Source organism: Sebastes fasciatus, chromosome 20 (assembly GCF_043250625.1).
Source record: "Sebastes fasciatus isolate fSebFas1 chromosome 20, fSebFas1.pri, whole genome shotgun sequence".
In the NCBI taxonomy this organism is placed as follows: Eukaryota; Metazoa; Chordata; class Actinopteri; order Perciformes; family Sebastidae; genus Sebastes; species Sebastes fasciatus.
In genome coordinates this window covers 7,418,829-7,443,174 of record NC_133814.1, presented here as the reverse complement: position 1 = coordinate 7,443,174, position 24,346 = coordinate 7,418,829, and the positions used below count along the sequence as shown (strand labels likewise).

Here is a 24,346-nt window from a genome sequence, read left to right as displayed (position 1 = left end):
ATCATGTATTCTTGTTCATTGAGTATTTGGAACAACAGCTAAAAAAGGGCAAATTCATCGTAAATCCCCTCTGGCGTTACATAACAGGCTGCTGAAAGAGAGTGTAAGATCACCAGCGACGCTGAGAGGGCTTACTTTTCCTTTGTGTGTTGTTGGTCCACGGTTGCTGACACCATTGACATTATCACAGAGCTCAGGCACACACACACACAGACACGTGCACACACACATTACTGAGTTTGCCTCATAAGCAAAGAGCCTGTCACCGACTTAAAGTCAAACTCTCTTTCTCTTGTCTGTTCTCCCTCAAGCATGAGCACACACACACACACACACACACACACACACACACACACACACACACACACACAATATCCCATCGCAGACTGTGAGGGCTTTAGCACTGAGCTGACACTTTGCAATCTGGCCATAGTAATCCTATTAATGTGTGTCTCTGTGTGTGAGTATCTACTTCTGTGTGTCTGTGTGTGTGTGTATGTGTGTGTGTGTGTGTTTCCTGGCTTGTTGAGGACCTTGAAATGAAATGTTTTGGCTTGCGTTCACATCTATGTCTGTAGCTGTTATTTGACCCCTCACTGTGCTTGTCCCCGCTGTTTGAATGTCAATGGCTTTACAGCTGCAAAACAAGCATAGGGATCATATTCCTTTTATTCACAGGGATTAAATTAGATGATTTACAAGCATGCTGAACCCCCCAGTGATCATGCATGCCAACATGATAGATCCTGCTTGTGTACAAGTGTAGATATACACCGATCAGCCAAAGAATTAAGACCACTGAGAGATGAAGTGAATAACATTGACCTGGCAGTGGGTGGGATATATTAGGCAGCAAGTGAACATTTTGAGCTTTGAACTTTGTGTTGGAAGCAGAAAAAATGGGCCAGCGTAAGGATGTGAGCGACTTTGAAAAGGGCCAAATTGTGCTGGCTAGACGCCTGGGTCAGAGCATCTCCAAAACTGCAGCTCTTGTGGGATGTTCCCGGTCTGCAGTGGTCAGGACCTACCAAAAGTGGTCCAAGGAAGGGAAACCGGTGAACCGGCAACAGGGTCAGACCCGAGGCTCATTGATGCTCGTGGGGAGCGAAGGCTGGCCCGTGTTGTCCGATCCAATAGAAGAGCTACTGGAGCTCAAATTGCTGAAAAAGTTAATGCTGGTTCCGATAGAAAGGTGTCAGAACACACAGTGCATCTGATGAAGCACGTTTTCTTTTACATCATGTGGATGGCAACGAGTTGGAGGTGTTGACTCGGCCTCTAAATTCTCCAGACCTCAATCCAATGGAGCATCTGTGGGATGTGCTGGACAAACAGGTCCGATCCGTGGAGGCCCCACCTCGTAACTCTCAGGGCTTAAAGGATCTGCTACTGACGGCTTGGTGCCAGATACCACAGCAGACCTTCAGAGGTCTAGTGGAGTCCATGCCTCGACAGGTCAGGGCTGTTTTGGCGGCAAAAAGGGGACCTGCTCAATATTAGGGAGGTGGTCATAATGTTATGGCTGATCGGTGTATATTCTTAGCCCCGATATAAAACCAATGCCCTGGGTTAAGTTAGCCCTTTTAACACCACTTTATCTGCTCAAGGCCCCCAGTTTGTGAAGTACTATCCGGCACTGGGAAAAAGTTATGATAGTCAGAGTATGATATACTAAACATCTATTATTGCTGTGCTCTCGGTGGTCTTCCATTAAAGCTGAAATTGGTGATTAACTAGCTACTAAAGCTTTAAAATAAATGTGGTGCAGTAAAAAGTACAATAAATGCCTTGAACTGTAGTGGAGTAGAAATGTAAAGTAGCATAAAATGGAAATACTTAAGTAAGGTACAAGTACTTAAAAATTGTACTTAAGTACAGCACTTTAGTACATGTACTTAGTTACATTCCACTACTGTATCCAACTTTATATACTGTTGGGTAGTTTAACCAATAACAGTGCATCATATTATATAAGAGTCATACATGTAAAATCTTAATCTGCTAAATAACTGGTGCCTATAGATCAAATACATGTAGTGGAGCAGTAAAAGGAAATACTCCAGTAAAGTACCTCAAATGTGTACTTCAGTACAGTACTTTTCACCACTGAGTGTCTTTGAGTTTATACAGATGTGGTGTGTGCGAGTTGCTTGTGTGTCTACCTGCTCGTCTGCTGAGGACCTCCACCACTGAGGGGGGGAAGTATCCTACCCGGTCCGTCCCCCGCTGGGTGTCATGGATGTGACCTTTCCAGCGGCCGTCTGAATGCTGCTCCAGGACCTGACGCCAACAAATCATGAGCACGCTTCAGCTGAAATGTTTGTGTCACTGCAAAACGGCATTAGCCTCGCAACGATTCACAATCACATTAGACAAGAGTACGGAACATAAACAATCGCTAGCAAATGATTCAATGATGTGAAGACTTTGATTAAAGCGGGAAAAAAATAAAAGGTGGGATTTGGATCTTCTCAGGAGATGGCTTTCCAAACATTATATCACGTCAACTGTAAATCAACTCTGAGCATGCATGTCACGTTGAACTCCTCCAGGCATGCTTTTAAGACTATAATGAGAGAGCCAATGAGCTGGAAGTACGCATCTATTCATTGTGAGTGTTAACAAAATGCCTGGAGAGGACGAAAACAAACACCTCTGCCTCCTGACAGGATACCACGGCACAACAGCATACGAGTTCATACAGGAGTCTGGGATGTCACAATGGCTCGTATAAAAGGTATCAAAATACACAGCAGTGAGCACATAAACAAAAATGTGCACGCACATGAATTAGTGCAAACAGCGCATATGTGTGTTTGAATGAGCAAACAAGTTGTTAATCAGAGAGTAGTGACAGCAGGCAGCAAGTTTGTTCCTGTTTCTCTGCTGTGGTCTCCTGCTCAGGGTTCACTAAATTACCCCGCAACATCCCACACAAATCCCAACAACAAGCCTTCACTCACACAAGACTTCATCATGTAATCCTGACACTGCCTGTGATTTCCCCCGCCAGTAAATAGGTGGAGTGAAACAGCTGCCGGCAGGTAAAAATGACCTGCAGCCGAATGGATTTTAAAGGAGCTCCATTCTATGGAAATTAGGGCTGTCAAAGTTAACGCGATAATAACGCGTTAACACTAATTTGTTTTAACGCCACTAATTTCTTTAACGCATTAACGCAACTTGTGATTTTTAGGTTGTAGCGGACTCCGTTTTAAAGCTAGAGTGGAGATACCGGCATCATATGAAACTAGAAAACCTAAAGAAGCCATCCTCACCAACCATGTCATACTAGCTTGTCGTGAAGAATGCTAAATAATGCTCCAAACTTACGCTAAACTTTGGCGAGAAAAACTGGCATGGCCAATTTCAAAGGGGTCTCTTGACCTCTGACCTCAAGATATGTGAATGAAAATGGGTTCTATGGGTACCCACGAGTCTCCCCTTTACAGACATGCCCACTTTATGATGACTTTTTTTTTTTTTTTAAAGTTGTCTCCTTCAATATGAGCACTAAGAACAAAAGCTTTACCCCTTCTGTATAACGTATAAATAGGCAACCGCTTCACAAACAAAGCTAACAAAGGGTCAAATAAAGTTGTTATTGGAGCCACTGTCAATTTAGCTGGCAGACATGAGGCAGGAGTATAGCAGAATTACGAGGAGTCTGCGGAGGCACAAAAACAACAACACTCATTAAAGAGAAAGTTTCTTTCTCGACACACAAAAGCACGTACCATAATAAGATCTCCAGCCCGGAGGTTGAGAGCGGTGGGGTCGTGGAGGTTCCAGTAGTCCTTCACCGCTCGGACCTGGAGAGAGCTCGATGCCTCTGCGAAGAGACGGAAAGACACAGAATCAGGATGTTGATCTCTATTCTGACCTCTCTCTTTGCCATTTAGCGACCTCCCCCCTCACTGTTTCCCCTGCCTCTGTCTCAACCAGAAATCCATATTTCATAAAACCCATCATTGAACTACTCAAAGGAGCTACTGACCTCTCAGCAGCTGTTTGATTTCCCTGCTGGCTGTGGAGGTGGTGAACTGGTTGACGATGTCCAAAGCTGTCTGGTTGTACGTGTTGCGCATGTTCACATTGACGCCCGCCTAGAAACACACACAAATACACACACACACCCAGGGATTATTGTGGGTGAGGTGGCGCAGTTTAAAAACAAACCCTCCCTCAAATCCCTCCCTCCTTTATTAAAGAATAACACTGGAGTTGTAGTGGGAAGTTCTTGGTTTTAGACATTGTCTTTTAAAAAAATATCAGTGTCTGCCTTCATCAGCTGAACTGAAATGATATTTGCTATATTTGCTTACATCAAGCAGCAGTCGCACCACTTCAGTCTTGCCATAGAGGGAAGCCTCGTGCAGAGACGTCCCCGCTTTGGTGGCTCTGTTTATGTCGATACCGGCTTTGAGCAGCAACCTGGGTAATCAAAGCAGAAAACGCTCATGTAAGGCTGCGGGCAGCACTCAGAAGACAGATTCATCCATTCAACTGTTACAGACATCTGCAACATCTCGTTAAGCCGTATACCCCCCACTCATCCACCCACACACACACACACACACACACAAGCTAACACAAATATGTCTCCGGTTCTGTCAGAGGCCCAGATGAGGGAACGCTGACGGCGTCGCATCCAGAGAGCGGTGCAGCAGGAGGAGGTCCTCAGCCTCGCAACGCTGGAGCTCTGCTGTAGGATATTAGCTGCATGGTGCATGTTAATCCAACTAACAACACATCCCTGCCACCAATGTGTCTGGTGAATGTTAACACTCTTCTTTGTCGTTACAGCCCGTTTCCATTCAGCTGTCAAACAAGTCAGGTTTAGACAAAACAAAACAGAATTCTAATCATCATCATCATCATCATCATCATCAATTACAGGCTGAACAACTACAACAAGGAGCATGACGATAACAGTGTGACTTCTGTAAATGATTGACGTCGCCTCAAAGACAGTTCCATTATTGTCCATTATTGTGGAGTAAGGGTGTTTTCACACCTGTAGTTTGTTTACTCTGGTCCGGATCAGGGACCAAATTGTTCCAATGTTGCATATTCCCGCATATCAAGAGGTACGGAGGACGGAGGAGGAGGTGTGCATCAACCCTCCTAAACTGGGACATGCTAATCGGCCAAAAATATTTCCGAAGATCCATCAGGTATGCCCGTGGTCTTCAACACAGCCTGACGTTACACCTGTTTAGTATTGATGGCAAGCGTAGGCTCTTTTGTAGTAATGTTGTCTGGTGTCTGGTGTTGACATGCACAGCGCAGCTCGCTACCGCAGCTGGTTTAATCCAAAAAGGAGCAATGCTTTCTCCAGTTGGGCCGGACAGAAGTCACAAAAAAGTATTTTTTCCTAACAGCGGCCCCGATTCTCTGTTACAAGACTGAAAGATTCCTTCGACTACAACAGAAATATGTTTACATTTGCAAAAATGAAACAAGTGCAAAGATGTTAACTCAGCCTTTTGTTTGATCTGCCTGTGTCTGTAAAAAGCAAAACGGTGACTTGTGAAATGTGAATGCTGCTGACAAACTAATTTGACTTAACAGGATCCCACTAAGTGGGACACCCATGGACAGACAGGAGAAATATCAAACCATGAAGTATGATGAAAAACGGAGCCTGAAGGGAACCTATTGTAGCATGCACCTTCTTTCTTTACTCAGCAGCAACAGTTTTAATCTTGCTATGACACCTTGAGAAGGCGGAATGTATGTCATAAAGCATAGACTTCTCCATCTCTGTCATGCAGATAAGCAGCTGATTTACTCTTATACTCTATCTGCAATGCATGTATACATGAAGTATAGAACAGTGATTCTCAAAGTGGGGTCCATGTCAGGGGGCCCACGAAATAATTTGCTATAAATTATAAAACTGTGCTGTATCATTAAAAAGTACATATCTCCAGATGAGGACCATTTACACCAATAAAACAAGCATATCATGTCCATTACTCCCACCCACGTTAGCTTTGGGCCAATAGAAACTCTGATATGATTGTGACTCATCACGTCAATCTGTCATGAATCAGTCACTTCACTCAGGACGCAACGAACCGTTCCTGCTGATGTTTAGCTTAGCTTATTAGCCAGCTAGCTAGCTGGCAAGCATGGAAAAATATTTGAGTCATACCACGTCGTCAAGTGACGCTAAACCCAGACTCGCTAAATTGAGAAAATATGACGACAGTTATATCGAGCGACGGCAACGGGAGACCAAAATGCGTCATGCATCTTCAAGTGCTAGCAAACGAAGCCATGAAGCCGGCCAAGCTACAGAGACATCTGATTACAAAGCACCCGGAATATCAGCGCAAAACAAAGTGGTATTAAAGCTGATGTAGGCGAGATTAGAGCAAATCAGATTAAAAATAGTTATTTTTATAAAACGGTCGCTATATTGTGACAGTAGTGCCTGACACAGGTAACCTGAAAAAAATCATGTGCCTCTGTGTCCTCCGGTGCTTCTAACGGCATCTGCAAGATTTCACAGATGGGAGGAAAATAGGCAGTAAGAGCTGATCTGGGGTCTACTGTCCATCTGCTGTCTATGAGAGCCGGCTGTCAATCACTCGCAAACTCCGACCAAACGATCAAACTAGGCAGCGCTGATCAAATATGAATCAATATTATGTTAAGTTAATACCTATTTCTCTCCTCAAATATACTGCCTACTGCCACTTTAACATGATTCAAAATGAAATGTGTTTCTCTTTAGCATATGCTTAATCCGTGTTGCAATTATGAGGGGGTCCTTGGAAAATGTTCTCCACTTTAAGGGGTCCCTGGCCCCAAAAAGTTTGAGAAGCCCTGGTATTGAATATGCTAAGGATGCACTGATCCAACTTTTCAGTCCCGATACCGATAGCGACACCTGGGCTTTGGGAATCGGCCGATACAGAGTGCCGATCCGAAACCAGTGTTTAATTAATAAGCTGTATGCCTCACTGTGTGGAAGTGACTGGGATCATTCTCTTATGTGTAAGGCAACATCAGGCTTGACTTAAACATTGCTTTCCTAACAAATGCTGTATATACGTAGATATACATTTATTGAATTGTTATTTATTATTAAAATAATTAATCGTACACCAGCAACTTGGTAAAAAAAATCTTCAAAATTATCAGGAATTACAATTGAAAGGTAAACCTTTTTAATGCAGCAACAAATTGGTCAAAACTTAAACAGGAATTCAAATTCCAGTATAAAATGTATATAGTATATAAACATAGAATTGAATTGAATGGATCAGCTCTATTGTCACCGATACCCGATCCAGCTATTGACTCAACAATATCGGCCCGATATCTGATCTGGTATCGGTGCATCCCTAGAATATGCTATGGCAAAGGTTCTCAACATGGGGTCTCCTCCAGTTTTGAGGATCAAATTTCATTATGAATTATCCCAAAAGAGACCTATTTTTTTTTAATCACAACTTATACCCATCACTGTTTTCTTCTCACATAACTAGAGTGTATAAATATATGATACTAAATCAACAACAAAGTAATATCTTCCCTAGGACAAAATCTAATCTCCTGCTTGCCTGTGTGCAAATGTCTGCAGCTCCAGTTCTAACCAGACCCAGAAAGCTTCTCCGGCTATACAAAAAGTAGGTACTGTAAGACGTCTGCGGTGTAAGTATGGCAGTCTTTGAAGAGACGTAAATCCCTGAGTGGGAGATCACAGCCAAATTCTGCTGAGTAAACTCTGAATAAACTTGTGTGCTAATGCAGTGACTTTTTTTCTTCATTTCTGTCTGTGCTGAAAACTCATCTTTTCTCCTCCACGTCTACTGTTCAACTTCCCAGTTCAGGAGAAGGAGAGGGGAGGATGGAGAGGGTATTGCAAAAGAGATCTGATAATCATTAGCAGCATGCCTGAGAGGCAGGGTGGAGTTACTTGGCTAAGCGTGTACATATTTACACAGATATGCTGGCATAAAAAAACACACCGAGCCACTCTTGGGTATCTCGAAAATGTGAAGTAACTTGGATTAATTAGTATCACTACAGCACACAGTGTTCTTTTTTAATGTGGAGATTGTTTCTGCTTTTGTTTTCTGGAGCTACCTGAGGGGAAAAGATTTTGCACCTGCAGCTGCAAATTAAGGCCTGATACATATACTGTATATTCTGAGCATTATCAGTGTAGTGCCGTGGAGTGATAGTAGCAGTACTAACAGTAATAGCAGTGGTTGTAATTGTACCAGTAGTAGCACAAGCTGCACTGTTAGGGTAGTAGCAGCAATAGTAGTAGCAGTAGTAGTAGTAGTAGTAGTAGTAGCAGCAGCAGCTCTGATTTCCCTAATAATGGCCATAGTTATAGAAGTAGTAAAGATAGTTGTAGGTGTAGAACTAGTAGTTGTTGTTGTAGTATTTGTGGCAGTTGTTGTTGTAATAGTGGTATAAATAGCAGTAGCAGAAATTGTAGCAGCAGTAATAGTATTAGCATTAGCAATAGCAAAGGGTGTGTAGCTGCAGCAATAGTAGTAGCATTAGCAGTAGCAGAGGGTGTAGCAGCAGCAGTAGTAGTAGTAGTAGTAGTAGTAGTAGTAGTAGTAGTAGTAGAAATAGTGGTAGTAGTATATTCAGTGGTTGTTATTGTAGTATCTGTGACAGTTGCTATTTTAGTTGCAACAGTGGATATAGTGGCACCAACAGTAGTAGTGGTAGAAGTAGCAGTACCAGAGGTTGTAGGAGCAGTAATAATAGTAGCTTTAGCAGTAGCAGAGGTTGTAGCAGCAGTGATAATAGTAGCATTAGCAGTAGTAGAGGTTGTAGCAGCAGTAACAGTAGTAGCTTTAGCAGTAGTAGAGGTTGTAGCAGCAGTAATAGTAGTAGCAGTAGCAGTAGTAGAGGTTGTAGCAGCAGTAATAGTAGTAGCAGTAGTAGAGGTTGTAGCAGCAGTAATAGTAGTAGCAGTAGCAGTAGTAGAGGTTGTAGCAGCAGTAATAGTAGTAGCATTAGCAGTAGTAGAGGTTGTAGCAGCAGTAATAGTAGTAGCAGTAGTAGAGATTGTAGCAGCAGTAATAGTAGTAGCATTAGCAGTAGTAGAGGTAGTAGCAGCAGTAATAGTAGTAGCAGTAGTAGAGGTTGTAGCAGCACTAATAGTAGTAGCATTAGCAGTAGTAGAGGTAGTAGCAGCAGTAATAGTAGTAGCAGTAGTAGAGGTTGTAGCAGCACTAATAGTAGTAGCATTAGCAGTAGTAGAGGTAGTAGCAGCAGTAATAGTAGTAGCAGAAGTAGAGGTTGTAGCAGCAGTAATAGTAGTAGCAGTGATACTAGTACTAGTAGTTAGCACTGACAGCCCTAGTAGCTGGGATAGTGGTAGCAGTAAAAAAAAAAGCTGCAATTGTAGTGCTAGTAGTGAAGCAGTAATACTTGTGTTAGTAGTTAGTAGCAGCAGTAGTAACCCTACAAATAATAGTCATAGCAGTGGTTGCAATAGTAGTAGTAGTAGTAGTAGCAGCAGCAGTAGCGGTACTTGGATTTCTTGTAGTAGCAGTGACAGTGAAAGTAGCAGCAGCAGTAGTAGCAGTGGTACCAGTAGTGGAGGCAATAGTTGGAGTGGTAGTAGTAACATTAGTGCCAGCAAAGAGTATACAAGCAAAGAAACTAAACGCTTGTGCTTTTTTGACAACAGCCGCTACATACATTTTGGACTGAAAACGCCAATGAGTATGTGGCCATGGATGTATAAAGAGAAACAGTTATAATAGTATGCATATTTATAATATATTTATTGCTCAAGACAGGCCATTTCGGTAGAAACATTAAATATGACAATAGAATAGAAATCATTTTGTTTTACTTTTGTACGGCACTTTGTAGGCGGATGTTTTACTGACATCTGGTAGTCGCTTTCAGTTAAAAATGGCAGAAGCATAGCTTTGCTTCTGGGCGCTGATGTTGCAATGGAATGACTAATTGGCTTTCACTTCTTATCGATATATGTTCTTTGATGCTAGGACAGTTAGTAGCAACAGTATTAGTAGCAGCAGTAGCAGCTGTACTGGCAGCAGTAGCTGTGGTTGAAATAGACAGAAGCTGCTGGGAAGATGAGGGGGCAGATATAGGCATGTGATGCAATGCTATTACAGCATATTTCAACACTGCTTCTGTTACTTGATTATGTCTTTGTGTCCATTCCTGGCTGCCAGGTGGAGGGGAGTGGTGGATGGAGATTCCAGGCCGTCGTGCCCTCCATCCCCTTCCAACAGCGCTGTCACCATGTTACTGCTCAGCAGCAACTGAGCCACCTAAGGAGAAATCAAAGACACCAAGATGAAGTGTGAGTTGTGAGAACAAGGGAGTGGCAGAATCAGGGCAAGAATTACAGCATTAGCAATACTTAAATATATATGCAAAGCCACGCTAGCTGAGGCTAAATATATGGATTGAAATAATATATATGGTGACTTACAGTACTGTATATATAGGGTCAAGCTAGTACAGAGAGGCTTATCCACTACTCAGCAGCTGTCTAAAGATACCACAGCCTCCACTCACACACACACACACACACACACACACACACACACACACACACACACACACACATACTCACTCACAAAATCTGTCACAAAAAAAACAGCCCAAAGCCTTCTATTCTTTCACAGCTAAACTGCAAACTCAGACCAGACGAGAGAACATTTAACAGGCATAGGAAGTGTGTGTTTGTGTCTAATTCTGAATTACAGGGCCAGCTATACATCTCACAGCCAGGCTTATCCGCTGATGTGACAGAGAAACAGTAAAACACACTGCGATGTGCAATCCCTTTAACGTTACAGTGTGCGTGTGTCCAAAAAGAGCCACTGAAGCCTATTTTCCTCTCGCTCAAGCAAGCTTAATTTAGCTGGGTCACTTCATCTAAGCCATGGTTCGTGTTTGACATTGACCATCCCCATCCAAAAAGGGCCAAATAGGGTGTTTTCACATGCAAATAATTGGATTAGAATGACTACATGAATAAAGCAGATCACTACATGGAGATTTAGTCTCTCAATGAAAAGATCGGCAAAAGAGCAGAATTAACGAAATGGCATCACGACAACCTCCAACAGCACCAGAGCCCACCGGGTGACCCGCAAAAAAGGCAATTCGTATGTGGGATTTAGTCTTAATTTTATTTCCAAGTTCGGTTCTGGATAAAAAAAAAAACATATGGGTCGGATCGTGGGTGTTTGATAATATAAGCTGTTCAAATAAAATGAAAATAATTATAATTTAATGTTTTAAAGTATACACAGTATACCACACATGGCAGGTTTGAATTAGCGTGAGATGTGGAGTTTTTTTGGGAAGTTTTTTTCTTATCCGAAGAGAGGGTCTAAGGACAGAGGGTGTCGTTTTCTGTCCAGATTGTAAATTTGTGATATCGGGCTATAAACTAAACAATTTCTGTGCATTTTCAGGCGTTCTTTTATGAATACCAGTTTATGAGTACCGATATTTTTGTACTGATGATGCTAATGATGGCAGTGAGGAAAGTACAATCCCGTCATCTTGATTGGACCCTTCCTAAGCCCGGCCCCTTTTCGCTCTGTGCTCCAATAACAGTTGAGCAAGCTTGGAACCCGGCAGAGCCTTGGACAACTTTCCCCTTTCCTGTTGTACTTAGATATGCAACGTCCGTCAAAGCTATGTAAGTCGCATTACATTGGTTTCACAATATTCATGGGCACATTACATTGTATGTAGTCACATCTTAAGTAAGCTAATTTTAGCAAAATGCTAGCTAACTAGCTAACGTATAGCTACATCAAGAGGGGTTAGCCTAATGTAAGATCACCGACGTCAGGAAAAGTTACCTGAGTAAAGTTTATCATCGTGAGTATATACTTCCGTCGCGTCAAAGAATGTATATTGCCAAGAAGTGAAAGTCAATTGTTCAGCAAAGCTACGCTTCCGCCATTTTGGACTGAAAGCGACTACCAGACGCCAGTAAAACCTCCGCCTACAAAGTGCTGTACAAAAGTAAAACTAAATAATTTATTTATTTCCATTGTCATATTCTACCAAAATGGCCTGTGTTGAACAATAAAATATTATAAATGTAATAAATGTTTTCAGCCCAAAAAATGGCGCAGCGTTTCGTCTCTTTCCTTCTATACTCTTTGATCACATACCGAAGTCCTTGCTGTCGGCTTCTTGAAGCTACATTGCCTGACACCAAGAAACTATAATACACACTGCGGCAACCGGCTAAACAGAACCAGCGTCGGCATGTTTATTTTTGTCAAGCTTGTCCGACCTAGCAACAGTTACTAAGAGGGGGCGGGACTTAGGAAGGGTTAATTAAACAGATTGTGCCAAATACTATACATAATGCGGTAGGATGGTGGATGATAATCAATGTTCCAAAACGTTATTTTCAATAAAAGATCATTATTCATATATATATATATATATATATATCAGTTACACACACATTAAAACTACACAAACATATTCTCATACCTTCAGTCTCCCAAACTCGCAGGCCAGATCTAGAGGAGTCTTCTTCGCCTTGTTCATCAGGCAGGGATTAGACTGATGCTGCAGCAACATCTCAGACTGGGAGAGAAAAAGGGAGAATGGATAACGTAAGGGATATCACCTCATGTATTATGCACATGCACTCACATGCCAGTCATCCCAACACTTTCGGTGTGTGTGTGCTGATGTGTTGTCTTTGAACAGAAGAGAGGAACATATGATAGCTCCACTGCTACCTCTGTTTAGGATAGTCAGTATTGTGTTTGATGGTGTTAAACTAAAGAGGTCAGGCCTCCGTATGGGTTATGTGACAGGTAGAGGTGTCTGTGTGCGTCTATCCATTAAGACATTCCAGGAGCCAAACGGATGAGGCTGGAGGAAAGGAATGTGTGCGTTCACCGCCTTTAGACTCTTGTGACTAACCTGTGTCATGGCATTAATGGTATTACTGGTATTGTTGGTGGACAATACAGGCTGAGACACAAAGAGGGTGGATTTCAGTGGACTGGTGCCTTGGAGCTTCGCCTTTGGCAGGTGAGGTGTCCATGTGTGTGTTTGTGTTTGTGTGTGTGTGTGTGTGTGTGTGTGTGTGTGTGTGTGTGTGTGTGTGTACTCACCACCTCGTAGTGTCCATACTGAGCAGAGAGATGTAACGGCATCTGTCCGTCATGGGAAGTGGAGTTGACTGAAGCTCCAGCTCTCAGCAACAATAAGACAGAGTCTGCTTTACCCTGCCATGCTGCGTAGTGGAGGGGACGCATGCCTAGAGACAGAGACATGGGTGAGGGATGGATGGAGCCCATGCACTACTGAGAATAGAACCCAGATGGTATAATAGTAATGCCATCAGGGTTTTTTAACAGAAAGCCTGTCAGGGTTAATCAAGCAGGAAGTGTCTAACAGAAGAAATGATGAAGTTGCGTTATGGGAAGTGTAGGATCGAGGTTTTTTTATACACCGTGATAAATAAACAACACAAAACTGCGAAATACTCCCCTGCAAATATTATATTTCTGGGGCTTTTATTGTGAAAGGTAAGAACGGAAGGAGTGGTTCTGGTCTGCGCTGCCTTTGTCAAGGTTGAAAGGAGTAATAAACTTTGCCGTCCCGGTTCAGAGTACAGAGCCTTCTTGTTGTTGTTTCATAAATATAGGCGTAACTCAACCCGTTACGCAAAACATGATTAGTTGATGCCTTTATAGAGTGATCCAGGGATGACATATTTTTGTAGGCCAACCAGGAAGTTAGCATTTCCCTGGTTCCCTCGACAAAAAAAAACAAATGGGATTTTTCCTTTGGGTTTTAGATTATTGCCGAAAATAAGCTCTGTGACGATCCTGAATTATAACGTTCACGAGAAGTGAGGTCACTCTGCCCTTGACCTTTGACCTCCAAAATATAATCAGTTCATCTTGGAGTCCAAGAGGATGTTTGTGCCAAATTTGAAGGAATTCCCTCCGGGGGTTCCTGAGATTGCGGTCACGAGAACGTGACGGACGTACGTACGTAAGGACAGACGGACGGACAAACCAAAACCAGCTCCGGTTGCAATTGTGCCTTGGTTTGAGAACAAGACTGACTGCTTAACCCAGTCGCTGTTTTGGAAAGAGGAGGTGGTGGTGGTCAGGGGCCGGGAGAACGTGGCTTGGTTGAAGTGATTCAGCAACAGCTGAGACAGCATATATCAATATGTTATTTAAATGTGTACATTAATAAAATAATAATAAGTTTAACTGACTAGTATTTCTGGTGCCGACTTGCAAGGTTAGCAACGTTTAATCGACTAGTCAACTGAACATCCTTAAGTGCCTCTTCTCTTTTTCCCCAAAGGTTAATGTTTGATTTCATTAAAGTGTAATCATTTCTACTGGCGTTAGTGGTGGTGATCTTTATTTCAAGGTGGGCGGCCTGCCCCCCATTGTTATTTGTTTTTGTTCCAAATTATTTTACTTGACTATTTAACTTGATCTTCTCTATTCATCAAACTTCAGTTCCTCAGTCTATGCAACAGCCAACATAAAATTGTTTTATTATTATAGGTAACGTTAGATTTAGATGCATATTGGTGGGATCATAGCTGCTTCGAAAATAATAATAGCTTGACCTTTTTTTAAGTTTTGTATATTTTAAAGAATTTATTCTTTGGCATCACAGATATGCAAATTAGCAGAGGATGAGTCTCGGCTCGTGTCATTACAGGGCGATGAGCAATGATGGACTGGGATACGACATGGTCCTTTTTCCCTGCATTGACATGCACCAATGCTTCAGAAAAGCAGCAATTTTACAACATTACAACACGCTACCCAGATTTGCTGCATCCTGACTGGCGTACCTTGTCCAGAGTGTGCTATGAGCGCCGAATGGCGTGACGCTACGTGATGCTGCGGTGCCTGTTCCACTTAGCATGCATGAGACTCTGGATTCCAAAAACTGACAAGCTGGCAGGAAGCGCCAGGAGGTAAATTCAACCTTCAAAACGGTCCTTCAGAAACCTATCGCTGACCTCAGAGGCGTCACACGCGGTTATGAGCGCTACGCACCCCCTCTGGTCTCGGCAGCCGAGCTGCCACTCCTGCGCAGATTCTGCTCCATTTGTTCCGCTTGGAGTCTGAAGATATTTGCTGTGGCGCTGCTGTCGCCGCGTGGCAGACTAACTTCAAAGTGAATCATATTTATTCATATGGGTCAAACTCATTTTCAGCTGAGAGTGTCAGAAAGCTGTTGAGGAAGTTTCAGGCTCGATTTAACCCCGACTAACTTCTCAAATGTGAACTTTTTTTTTCATAGGTCGTAGGTTTTTTGTCTGGTGACATCTGTTCAGCTGATAAAAGCTGTTTTGCTGCTATCGTGTTACCGTTGATGTCCTTGATATCCACCGTGGCCTGGGCCTCCAGCAGCAGGGACAACAGCTCCGTGGTGCCTGTGAGAGCAGCATGGTGCAGCGCTGAGAAGCTGTGGGGTGGGGGGGTCAAAGGAGGGCAAGAGGGGGGGAGAGACAAGGAGATGAGAGGGCTTATAAATCATACTGATGACTTTACAACAGGTGAGTCCTTTTCAAAACCCCAGACTGAGATAATGTGTGTGTTCTTGTTCGTGATCCCATTTCAAACCTCAGATAAGAATTTATGAGTGTTTTACGAGTGTGTTTCCCCATTCACCCATCAACACTTCAGACTGAGAAGACAAGTGTGTGCGTGTGTGTGTGCGTGTGTGTGTGCGTGTGCGTTCATTTATGTGTGCGTTCATTTATGTGTGTAATTCCACATTAAACCTGCAGATTGAGATCGTCAGTGTTTGTGAATGTGAGTTGATCAGAGCTTCAGAGATGAAAGATGTGTGCGTTTGTCTCTGGGCGTGTGTCAGGTCGGCAGTGTATTCCACAGAAGGTGAGATTAAAGGTATCAATTCTTGGCGACGACTTTTGCTTCCGCTCGGGGCGACGTAGAACAACAGCGAGCGTTCCAGGGGAGGCGACAAACACGCGAGCAGAGGCTGAGCTGCAGTAGCAGCAGTACACACTCAGCCACATGTGGGGATGAAATAACTACAGTGCGGAGAGGGCTTTCAGGTGATCTCACACAGCCTCAGGCAGTTAGACTGGAAGCATTAAGCTCTTGGGCACCAGTGGCAATAAACAGCCGGGATACATTTGGAGAGAGAATTTACTGTAGCCTTTCTCAACAGATGTCGATAGACAATGTTGGGAAAGGCACACTGTGAGGTTTTCATGCAAAACAAATGCAGTTTATTCGCATTTAGTTTTTTTACCAAAACACACCAAGGCCTAACATACCTTCACCTTTCCGACTTTTTTTTCATGATTTTGAAATAGATTTTTTTAATGCCATAATCCATATATTTGCTTCATTTGAGTCTCTGAGGAGGTAGAAGGAAGTTACCGTTTTTATTGTTGTAGTCTGAGTAACGTGACGTCATATTCGTTCCGTATCCGTCAACCAAAACAAACCGCAGCGAGCCAAAACGAGAAAGTAGAGAACGGCAGAGGGTCTGCATGGATCCGACCTGCACCCTCGCGTGTTAAATCCAAGGTGGTAAACACTACACATCCAGTAAAGTATGGAAACACTTTGGGTTGTCGTGTACTATGACACTCTACACGAGGTAAAATGATTGATTTTCGCACACGACACTCATTTATCGTTCCCGATCCGAGTCGACACCCTACGACGGCCGTGTCGGGCTATAATCGGGCTGATATTGTGTAGTCTGAACCGGGCATTAAACCACGAATTGTTGTTTTTTATATTTGTGTGTATGAATTAAACAAGAAACAGCATGGCAATTAGTGAACTTTAGAGGTGTTTTGAACTTTGGACAGAGCCAGTCTAGCTTTTTTCCCCCCTTATTCCCAGTCTTTGTGCTAAGCTAGGCTAACCACATCTGTATAGGCTGTGTATTTAATAAGTTAACGCACTTTGTCATACTCTGCGAGGCTTGACAAGCTAGACTTTATGACGTCTAGACGTCAGACTGCAGTGATATGAAATCTGAGGGATCTCCAGACTGTGAAGTGGCTTATCTTATCAGTGTCATTGTTTAGGCCTTCATAGCCCTCAGCCGCACGCACACACGTTTGTTCATCCACCCACCTACTCTTCTACCAGACCATACCTTGTCCATATCCTGAGTCACTTACAGCCACTTTCTACAGAATCTCTCTCTGGGGTGGTGTTGACTCAGTGACAAGCGACTGTTTACAGACCTCCCCCTCCCCTTTTCATCCCCTCTGCACTGATCTCATATATCACAGGTAACCCCTCCTCTGTACTACTCACACACACACACTCCCTCATGGATGGACATGTTTCATTTCAACATCTCTATTGTGTATCACCTCCCACACACTAAATTGACCCTGCATGTAGACACACGTAGCAGGCCTCAGTCAACACACACATTGAGCGTAGGCCAACAGGTAAACACACACAGCGGCTTGCAGAAGAGGGCAAAGACGAAACAAATTGAATAAAGTGTGTTTCTTTGAAACAAAAAGCAACATATCTCAATCTAGGGAGGCTACAGTTTGAAAATAGCCCAAAAATATTTGAGGAGTGAGTAAGAACTGGGATGAAAAAAAGGGAAATATTGGCATACTGCCGCCACAAACCAATGGGTGACGTCAAGCTGACTACGTCCACTTCTTATATGCAGTCTACGGTACGGCGCCAGAAACAGGTTGTGATAAAAAGGTGTTAAGATGTGTCATAAATCGGGAGAAATTGTGTCCCTGGGAGGAAACCGGGAGAGGACAGTGAAACACGTGTGTCTCCCGGGAAAATCAGGAGGGTTTGCAACTGTGGGTACAGCAGTGGATTCTTCTGTTCAGCCACAAACTAGAGACCTAGAGCATCCAGAGCATGGATGGCTTACCTAGGTAGATTGACAATAAGGGGGTTTCAGAGCAGTGTCCAGAACAGAAGTGCTCGCCATCCAATCGCAGAAAAATGCAATTCTTGCAGAAATCTCCAAATGTCAAAAGTTTTTGATATCAAATCACAGCATGGCTTTTTCTATGGTGTTCCTCAAGGTCTTGGTGTCTTAATGTGGTATTTTGGAGGGATTATTGATAATTTTTTATCAATTCTCGAGTGGTCAAGAATGGTTCAATTTAGCACCAAATTTGTGTAACAAATGGTATCAAGCCAAAGAATTGCTGCAACAGCTTATGAGATATAATAGAGCATGGGGATGACCATCACATACTTATATCATGTTCTATGCTCTTTCACAATTTATTTTAATTGATTAATTAATTGATTAATTATTTTGTATTACTTATTAATGACTAGAATAACTTGACACACAGCGCTGCATCTCAAATTAATCTTCAGGTTCCCAGCTTCCAGATGATGTACACCTCTCTATGTGACATCTACTCTTGACTTTTTATCTACCCCTGAACATCCCCTGTACCCCACCCTTACCCATTTAAAAAAAAAAAAAGAGGGCGGAATGGTAAGGGGGTTAAGTTGCGTTAAATTGCCTTTTTTTGTGTATCGTTTGTAAATACTTTTACATTTGGGCCATCAAAAATGCACTTTGGCCACCAAATTTAGGGGCTTTTAAGGCCAGGTGCTTAAAAATATTAGCGTCTATCCCTGAGCTAGCTTGGGTCCCTCTCAGCACGGAAGTGGGATGACAAATCGAACAAGGTGGCGTCACCCTTGTTGACGTGGATAATTAGGTAGATATGTCGGAACATGTGTGGGATGTGGCTAATTATGAGTCACAAGGTGGTGAGGACTGAAGACAACCAGGAGGCGGCCACAGGTAGGGCTTCTTTTTTTTTTATATAAATATGCATGTCAATCAAGACATAGTGACTCCTTCATTGCATTCTTAAGGCTCAACTTCACGCTTATGTCACAGGCTGACACACGCACACACACACACAGATAAGCGCGTACACACACTTACCCGTCTGAGTCTTGGTAGTTGATGTTGAGTCTCTTGGTGGAGCCCAGCAACTCTGGAACAAGACAGAGATGGAGGGAGGGAATGGGAAAAGACCATTAGTATTTGGTGAGATATCTGTCTTTTCGTCACAGCTCTCCAGCAATCCCTCTAACCCTGCCGGACCCGTGTGTTTTTTTTTGTTTCCTGTACGTCTCCCCGTCATCACTCCTTCCCTCAAACAACCTGACAGCCCCGACAGGACGGGGAGCTTTCCTCACCTCCTCCTCCTCCTGCTGCAGCCTCACCCTTCCCCTCTTCTCAGCGTGTCTGACACCCTTGTGGCTGCCAAATGATTCATAAACAAATGATTCTGCCTCGCAGAAACGTATATGTTCCACCTCGGTTACACTGCTATCTAATCACAGCTCTTTGGAATTGAGAGCGACAGCCGCAAAAACACAAGCGTGCCAGGATAAAATATTCTTTTTCCACCACAGCAGCACTCAAAAATAGCACGAGTCAGTTAGCAAGACTGAACAAGTTTTTTTTGTTTTTTTTTTTACTCACCTTGGAACAGACAGACTGCTACTTGTCCCATGTCTTACTCATTCATTCTGTACTCCAAGAGGCAACATACTCTATCACATAGTCACTTTCAATTAGTCCTGCTTCCACATGTGTTGCCACAATATGGAGATTCAAAAAACTGTTCACAACATCTGGAATTGAATACCAATTGCTTAAACTGGTTGACAAACTGTCTTCTTCTACATGCATAATCCTCTTCTTTTTTTTTCCATCATCTGACTCCAATCAAATCTGGCCATCATCCCAATGCTCATCTCAACCCATAAAGTCTCATTTGAAATGATATCAAACTAGACTTTAAATATCATCCATCCATCCATCCGCAGCCCCCTAATGAGAGCTGGAACTCTCCTCACACAGCTAAATATCCTTGGACGTCCTACGGCGGAGATCTACTGTAAAGGCCCTACTGTCCACCAAAGACCCACACAGGAACCAGACTGCCAAGGCCTCTGAATACAGAGCCATTCATCGCGCTCAGTCTCCCTCACTGTTTTCTCCCACTTAGGTGTGGAGAATCACACAAGTGTGAGTGTGTGTGTATGGGACAGAGAGAGACAGGAAGAGAAAGAAAAGTAGAGTTAGTGAGAGGCTGAGGTTTCAAACATAACTGGTAGCTGTCTTTGATGCCACCAGTAGAGCGCCGAGACGGCTGGTCAGTTAATCAATGAGTTGATTGATCATTCATCTACCTTTTTAAAGGATGGATTCATTGTTTAAGACATTAAAGGTCTTTACACTACATGTTATGTACAACATTCACTCAATCACACACACACATTCATGCACTGATGGCACAGCCTCAGGGAGCAATTTGGGGATCAGTATTGGGATTGTGTGATTAAACCTTGTGATTAAAGGACGACCTGTTCTACCCACTGAGCCACTCTCTCCACTTCAATTCATCAAGAATTTTTTCAGTTTTTTTATTCTTCGTTCACCGTGGAGGCACGAGAGAACTAGAATGACTTGCCCCAAACTGCATGTGATTATCATAAAGTGGGCATGTCTGTAAAGGGGAGACTCGTGGGTACCCATAGAACCCATTTTCATTCACATATCTTGAGGTCAGAGGTCGAGTACCCCCTTTGAAAATGGCCATACCAGTTTTTCTCGCCAAAGTTTAGCTTAAGTTTGGAGCGTTATTTAAGCTCCTTCACGACAAGCTAGTATGACATGGTTGGTACCAATAGATTGCTTAGGTTTTTGTAGTCACATATGATGCCAGTATCTTCACTCTAGCTTTAAAACTGACAACCTAAAAAGAAACGCAAGTTGCGTTAATGCGTAAAAGAAATTAGTGGCGTTAAAAGGAATTTGCGTTAACGGGTTATCACGTTAACTTTTACAGCCCTAATTAGAGTCATACGTTTTTATTGAGGGGATTTTGGATACATATATCTATGTATGATTCATATAATTTGCTTCACAGCCCGGCCCTCTTCCTGAGGGCTTGGTTTGTGCCAAATTTGAAGAAATTCCCTCCAGGTGTTCACGAGAATGGGATGAACGGACAGACAGAAACATAATCCTCTGGCCACAGCTGTTGCGAAGGCATAAAAACAAAGTTTTCTTCAGAAAAAAAGAGTTCCTGTAACACAGGGTAAGTTATTAATATACAAACAGTCATTTTGTGGGTGAAGTATTCTTTTAACCAAAGTGGCTGTCGGATGGTTGAACAGCTTCTGAACACCCCTTCCTCCACACCTTTCTGACATTGGAATTGGGGGGGTTGGGTTGGGTGGGGGCTATGTCCGACAATTTCTGTAACTCTCCGAAACCGTCAATCCAACAAGCTTAAAGCAATTGGCCAAAAACAAACAGTCAGACAAAAGTATTTTTTTCACAGAGGACATTTTTGACATGTCACAGTAGGAAAACCATGTGTGAATACTAAAATGAACGGTAGCTGAATATAATTTATCTGCTTCACTTTCAGGGTCCTGGTATTTTGCATGCTGGCTCTCAGTTTGGGTAATAATTTTACACTTCCTCTCTGTTTGACTAACCTGGGGTTTGCTTATTGGTCCATCTGACTTCTTTTTGTTGCTGCTACTCAGATCTCAGATATTCAGTTGGTAGAGCAGTGTTATTCATTATCCAGCGGTATGATGGCCAAAACTATGAATGCGAGACCCAATTTGTATTAAATCGCAATAATCCTTTAAGTAAAAATATGAATACAACTTGTGGGAAAAGAAAAATAGATTACATCATCAAAAGGGGATGCTTAACAGCAGCAGCTGTAGCAACAACAAAACAACTTATGGAGCTATAAAGCTGTGAAAAAAACTATTAGAATAAATGTTCCATATAAAACTAAATGAATAAGAGAATATGAAGCAATTTGTGAATTCATAGAATATAAATGGGTTCCCACTGGAGCACTGATTAAATATTCAATTCTTTCTTTTTGGTTTATTGATGTTATTTTTCAGCTCAGAAAAGTCATAAGAAGGGAAAATATTCTGATTTCCAGTGCAGTCGGGGTTTTGTTGTGCATAGAAAGCATCAATAAAAGCACAAAGAAAGTTATAAGGAATATTGTGCTGCATCCATTGATATTCCTGACTATCCCCAAATATACAGGTTTTCTACGATATTCAGGAACTTCATACAGAATGTCTCCTGATTCTACTGAAGCTTAGTGGATAAAGGGGGCATCCTCACTTCCATGGTTAGGAGACCATTTCACATTGGAGCCTCCCATGTCAGAGATGCACACATTCACAGCCCTGCTGGGGGTTTTGGAGTTTTTCATGCACTGGAAAATGTTGAGAATTTTGGGCTATTTTTCTTCCCTAACGTGTCTTCGTTCAGACTAGTGGGAAAAAAAACATTCAAAAAACACATTTAGGTGTTTATTTTACTACTTTGTCTATTTGCGTCTGTAGATTTCTACTAAATTCACCAAAAGTTAGTATTAGATAATGCCTCATTTGCATATTTAAACATACAATTTTCTGAAAATTTAATTAAAAGAAATAATTTTCTTAAAGTAAGTAATCAACTGGGGACGTTTCATGGTTGTATCTATTCGTTTTTTTACCCTAGTCCCTTGTAGTGTCGTGCAAAATTGTAATTTTACAATACATATCTTTAAAGGCTGTTATCTCAAAATTAGGCTTTTCTCAGACTCTGAGCCAGAAATCTCTACTTCAGCAGCACTTACATCCACCAAACATTCCAGTTTCATTCCCATCTATATTGTGAAGGTTTTTACAGAGGGGTTTGTTCATATATCATTCATAGCCTGATTTACACAACATTTTATTGCTAAAAACATGGCAAAAGATTGTTTATGGCTGTTGACAGTATTTTCAGATTTATGGAGTGATAAAAAGAGATATCCATAATCCCCTCATTAAAAACCTTTGACTCAAATATTTCAACAAAGTGAAACAAGAATATTGAACCTGGCTTTATCTGGAAGTCATGCAAATTAGCACATATGTGCTAAGATATGCCTAATTTGCATATTTAAACATACATTTTCAGTAAAACAAAAACAAAAATTAGAGCTGTCGAACAAATTCGGGCTGTCTATCTATTAATATCTAAAAATCGCAAGTTGCGTCAATGCATTAAAGAAAATAATGCCGTTAAAATAAATTTGCGTTAACGCGCTATTATCACATTAACTTTGGCAACCCTAATGTCAACTAAATTAAACATGAATTTTGACCCTGGCTTTATTCGGAAATATATGCAAATTAGCACATAATTGATACGATAACTCCTTATTTGTATATTTAAACATACATTTCAGAAAACTTGCTTACTTACTTACTTGATGTAAGTAATCATGGTGGTATCTATTGGCTACATTTTTTTTACCCAATTCACCTGGGGTGTCTCCAACTTAATGTGCACAAACAGGGTCCAGGCATTGCTTTATATATTTGATGTGATCTTTTTGCAGCGGTCCAGGGAAGTTTACATGCTGTAGCTGCTAAAGACTCGCATGCATAAAAACAAGAGCCTGAAGGCACAAAAAGGCGCATTGATAATGAGACAGATAGAGGGGTTGGGCGTTGGGCTGCTTGCCAAAACGGGGGTCTAAACTGTCCCGGCGGTATGGAAAGAACAGGGCCTTTCAGGAGTTCTAGTTACAACATGAGCCGGCATTCCTCGCATAGCACACCCACCATGTTATCCTACTCGCTTGCTGTCTCTCTGACTCTGTGTGTCTATAAGACTGCCTTTTTCTCCCTTCTGCTTTCCATCCCCTCCCTCCTCCCTCCTCCCCTCTTCGCACAAAAGTAGTAGGGGGCTCCTTCTGACAACGGGATCAATTAAAGTACCAGTGTGTTGACTCTTCAACTGCACCCCCACCCCTCACACACAGAGGACTTGGTGCAAACAGATGTGTAGTAAATCTCAAGCGTTGTTTTCTTGCAGAGACGGGGAAATTACAGACTTCTGCTCCCCGCTGAAACCCAGACATCCACAGAAAACACAAATTACTGAATGCAAAGAGCTGAAGAGTTGTCAGCGTGGAAGCCCTCTAATGTCTTCTATGGTTACATCAAACACAAAGCAAAGAAAACCACGTGACGCTGTGTTTTGATAACCTCATCAGATGCATAAAGCTCTGAACTACTGTTGCCAACGCTCCCTCTGAAACCCTTTTTCAGAGCAGCTGAAGCGTCCTGGACAGAAGAAAGAGAACCTGGCGCTTTGATGTAAAGAACGTAGTTCACTGAGGAGCGAAGGAACGCTCCAAAAGAGGAGGGGAAGAGAGAGAGAGAGAGAGGAAGAGGAGGAGGAGGAAAGATGAACCTCCATTCAGGTGAGATGAAGGGGAATGTTTTGTCAGGTGTGT

General features: G+C 42.4%; 2 protein-coding genes across 4 annotated transcripts in view; one reads left to right on the top strand and one right to left on the bottom strand.

Moving 5' to 3' along the window:
- LOC141758888 (sulfotransferase 2B1-like) overlaps positions 1-24,346 on the top strand; it is a 326,098-nt gene that overhangs the window by 157,223 nt on the left and 144,529 nt on the right. The gene's annotated exons all lie outside the window — the stretch shown is intronic.
- LOC141758882 (CASK interacting protein 2) overlaps positions 1-24,346 on the bottom strand; it is a 67,967-nt gene that overhangs the window by 20,003 nt on the left and 23,618 nt on the right. For all 3 annotated transcript variants that reach the window (XM_074620653.1, XM_074620654.1, XM_074620655.1), the window contains exons 3-11: positions 18,955-19,006; positions 15,371-15,468; positions 13,131-13,276; positions 12,496-12,591; positions 10,159-10,292; positions 4,326-4,434; positions 3,998-4,106; positions 3,738-3,832; positions 2,163-2,280 (exon numbers count right to left, since the gene is read on the bottom strand). In XM_074620653.1, the coding sequence (XP_074476754.1) occupies positions 2,163-2,280; positions 3,738-3,832; positions 3,998-4,106; positions 4,326-4,434; positions 10,159-10,292; positions 12,496-12,591; positions 13,131-13,276; positions 15,371-15,468; positions 18,955-19,006 (957 nt within the window). The remainder of the gene's footprint in view (positions 1-2,162; positions 2,281-3,737; positions 3,833-3,997; positions 4,107-4,325; positions 4,435-10,158; positions 10,293-12,495; positions 12,592-13,130; positions 13,277-15,370; positions 15,469-18,954; positions 19,007-24,346) is intronic.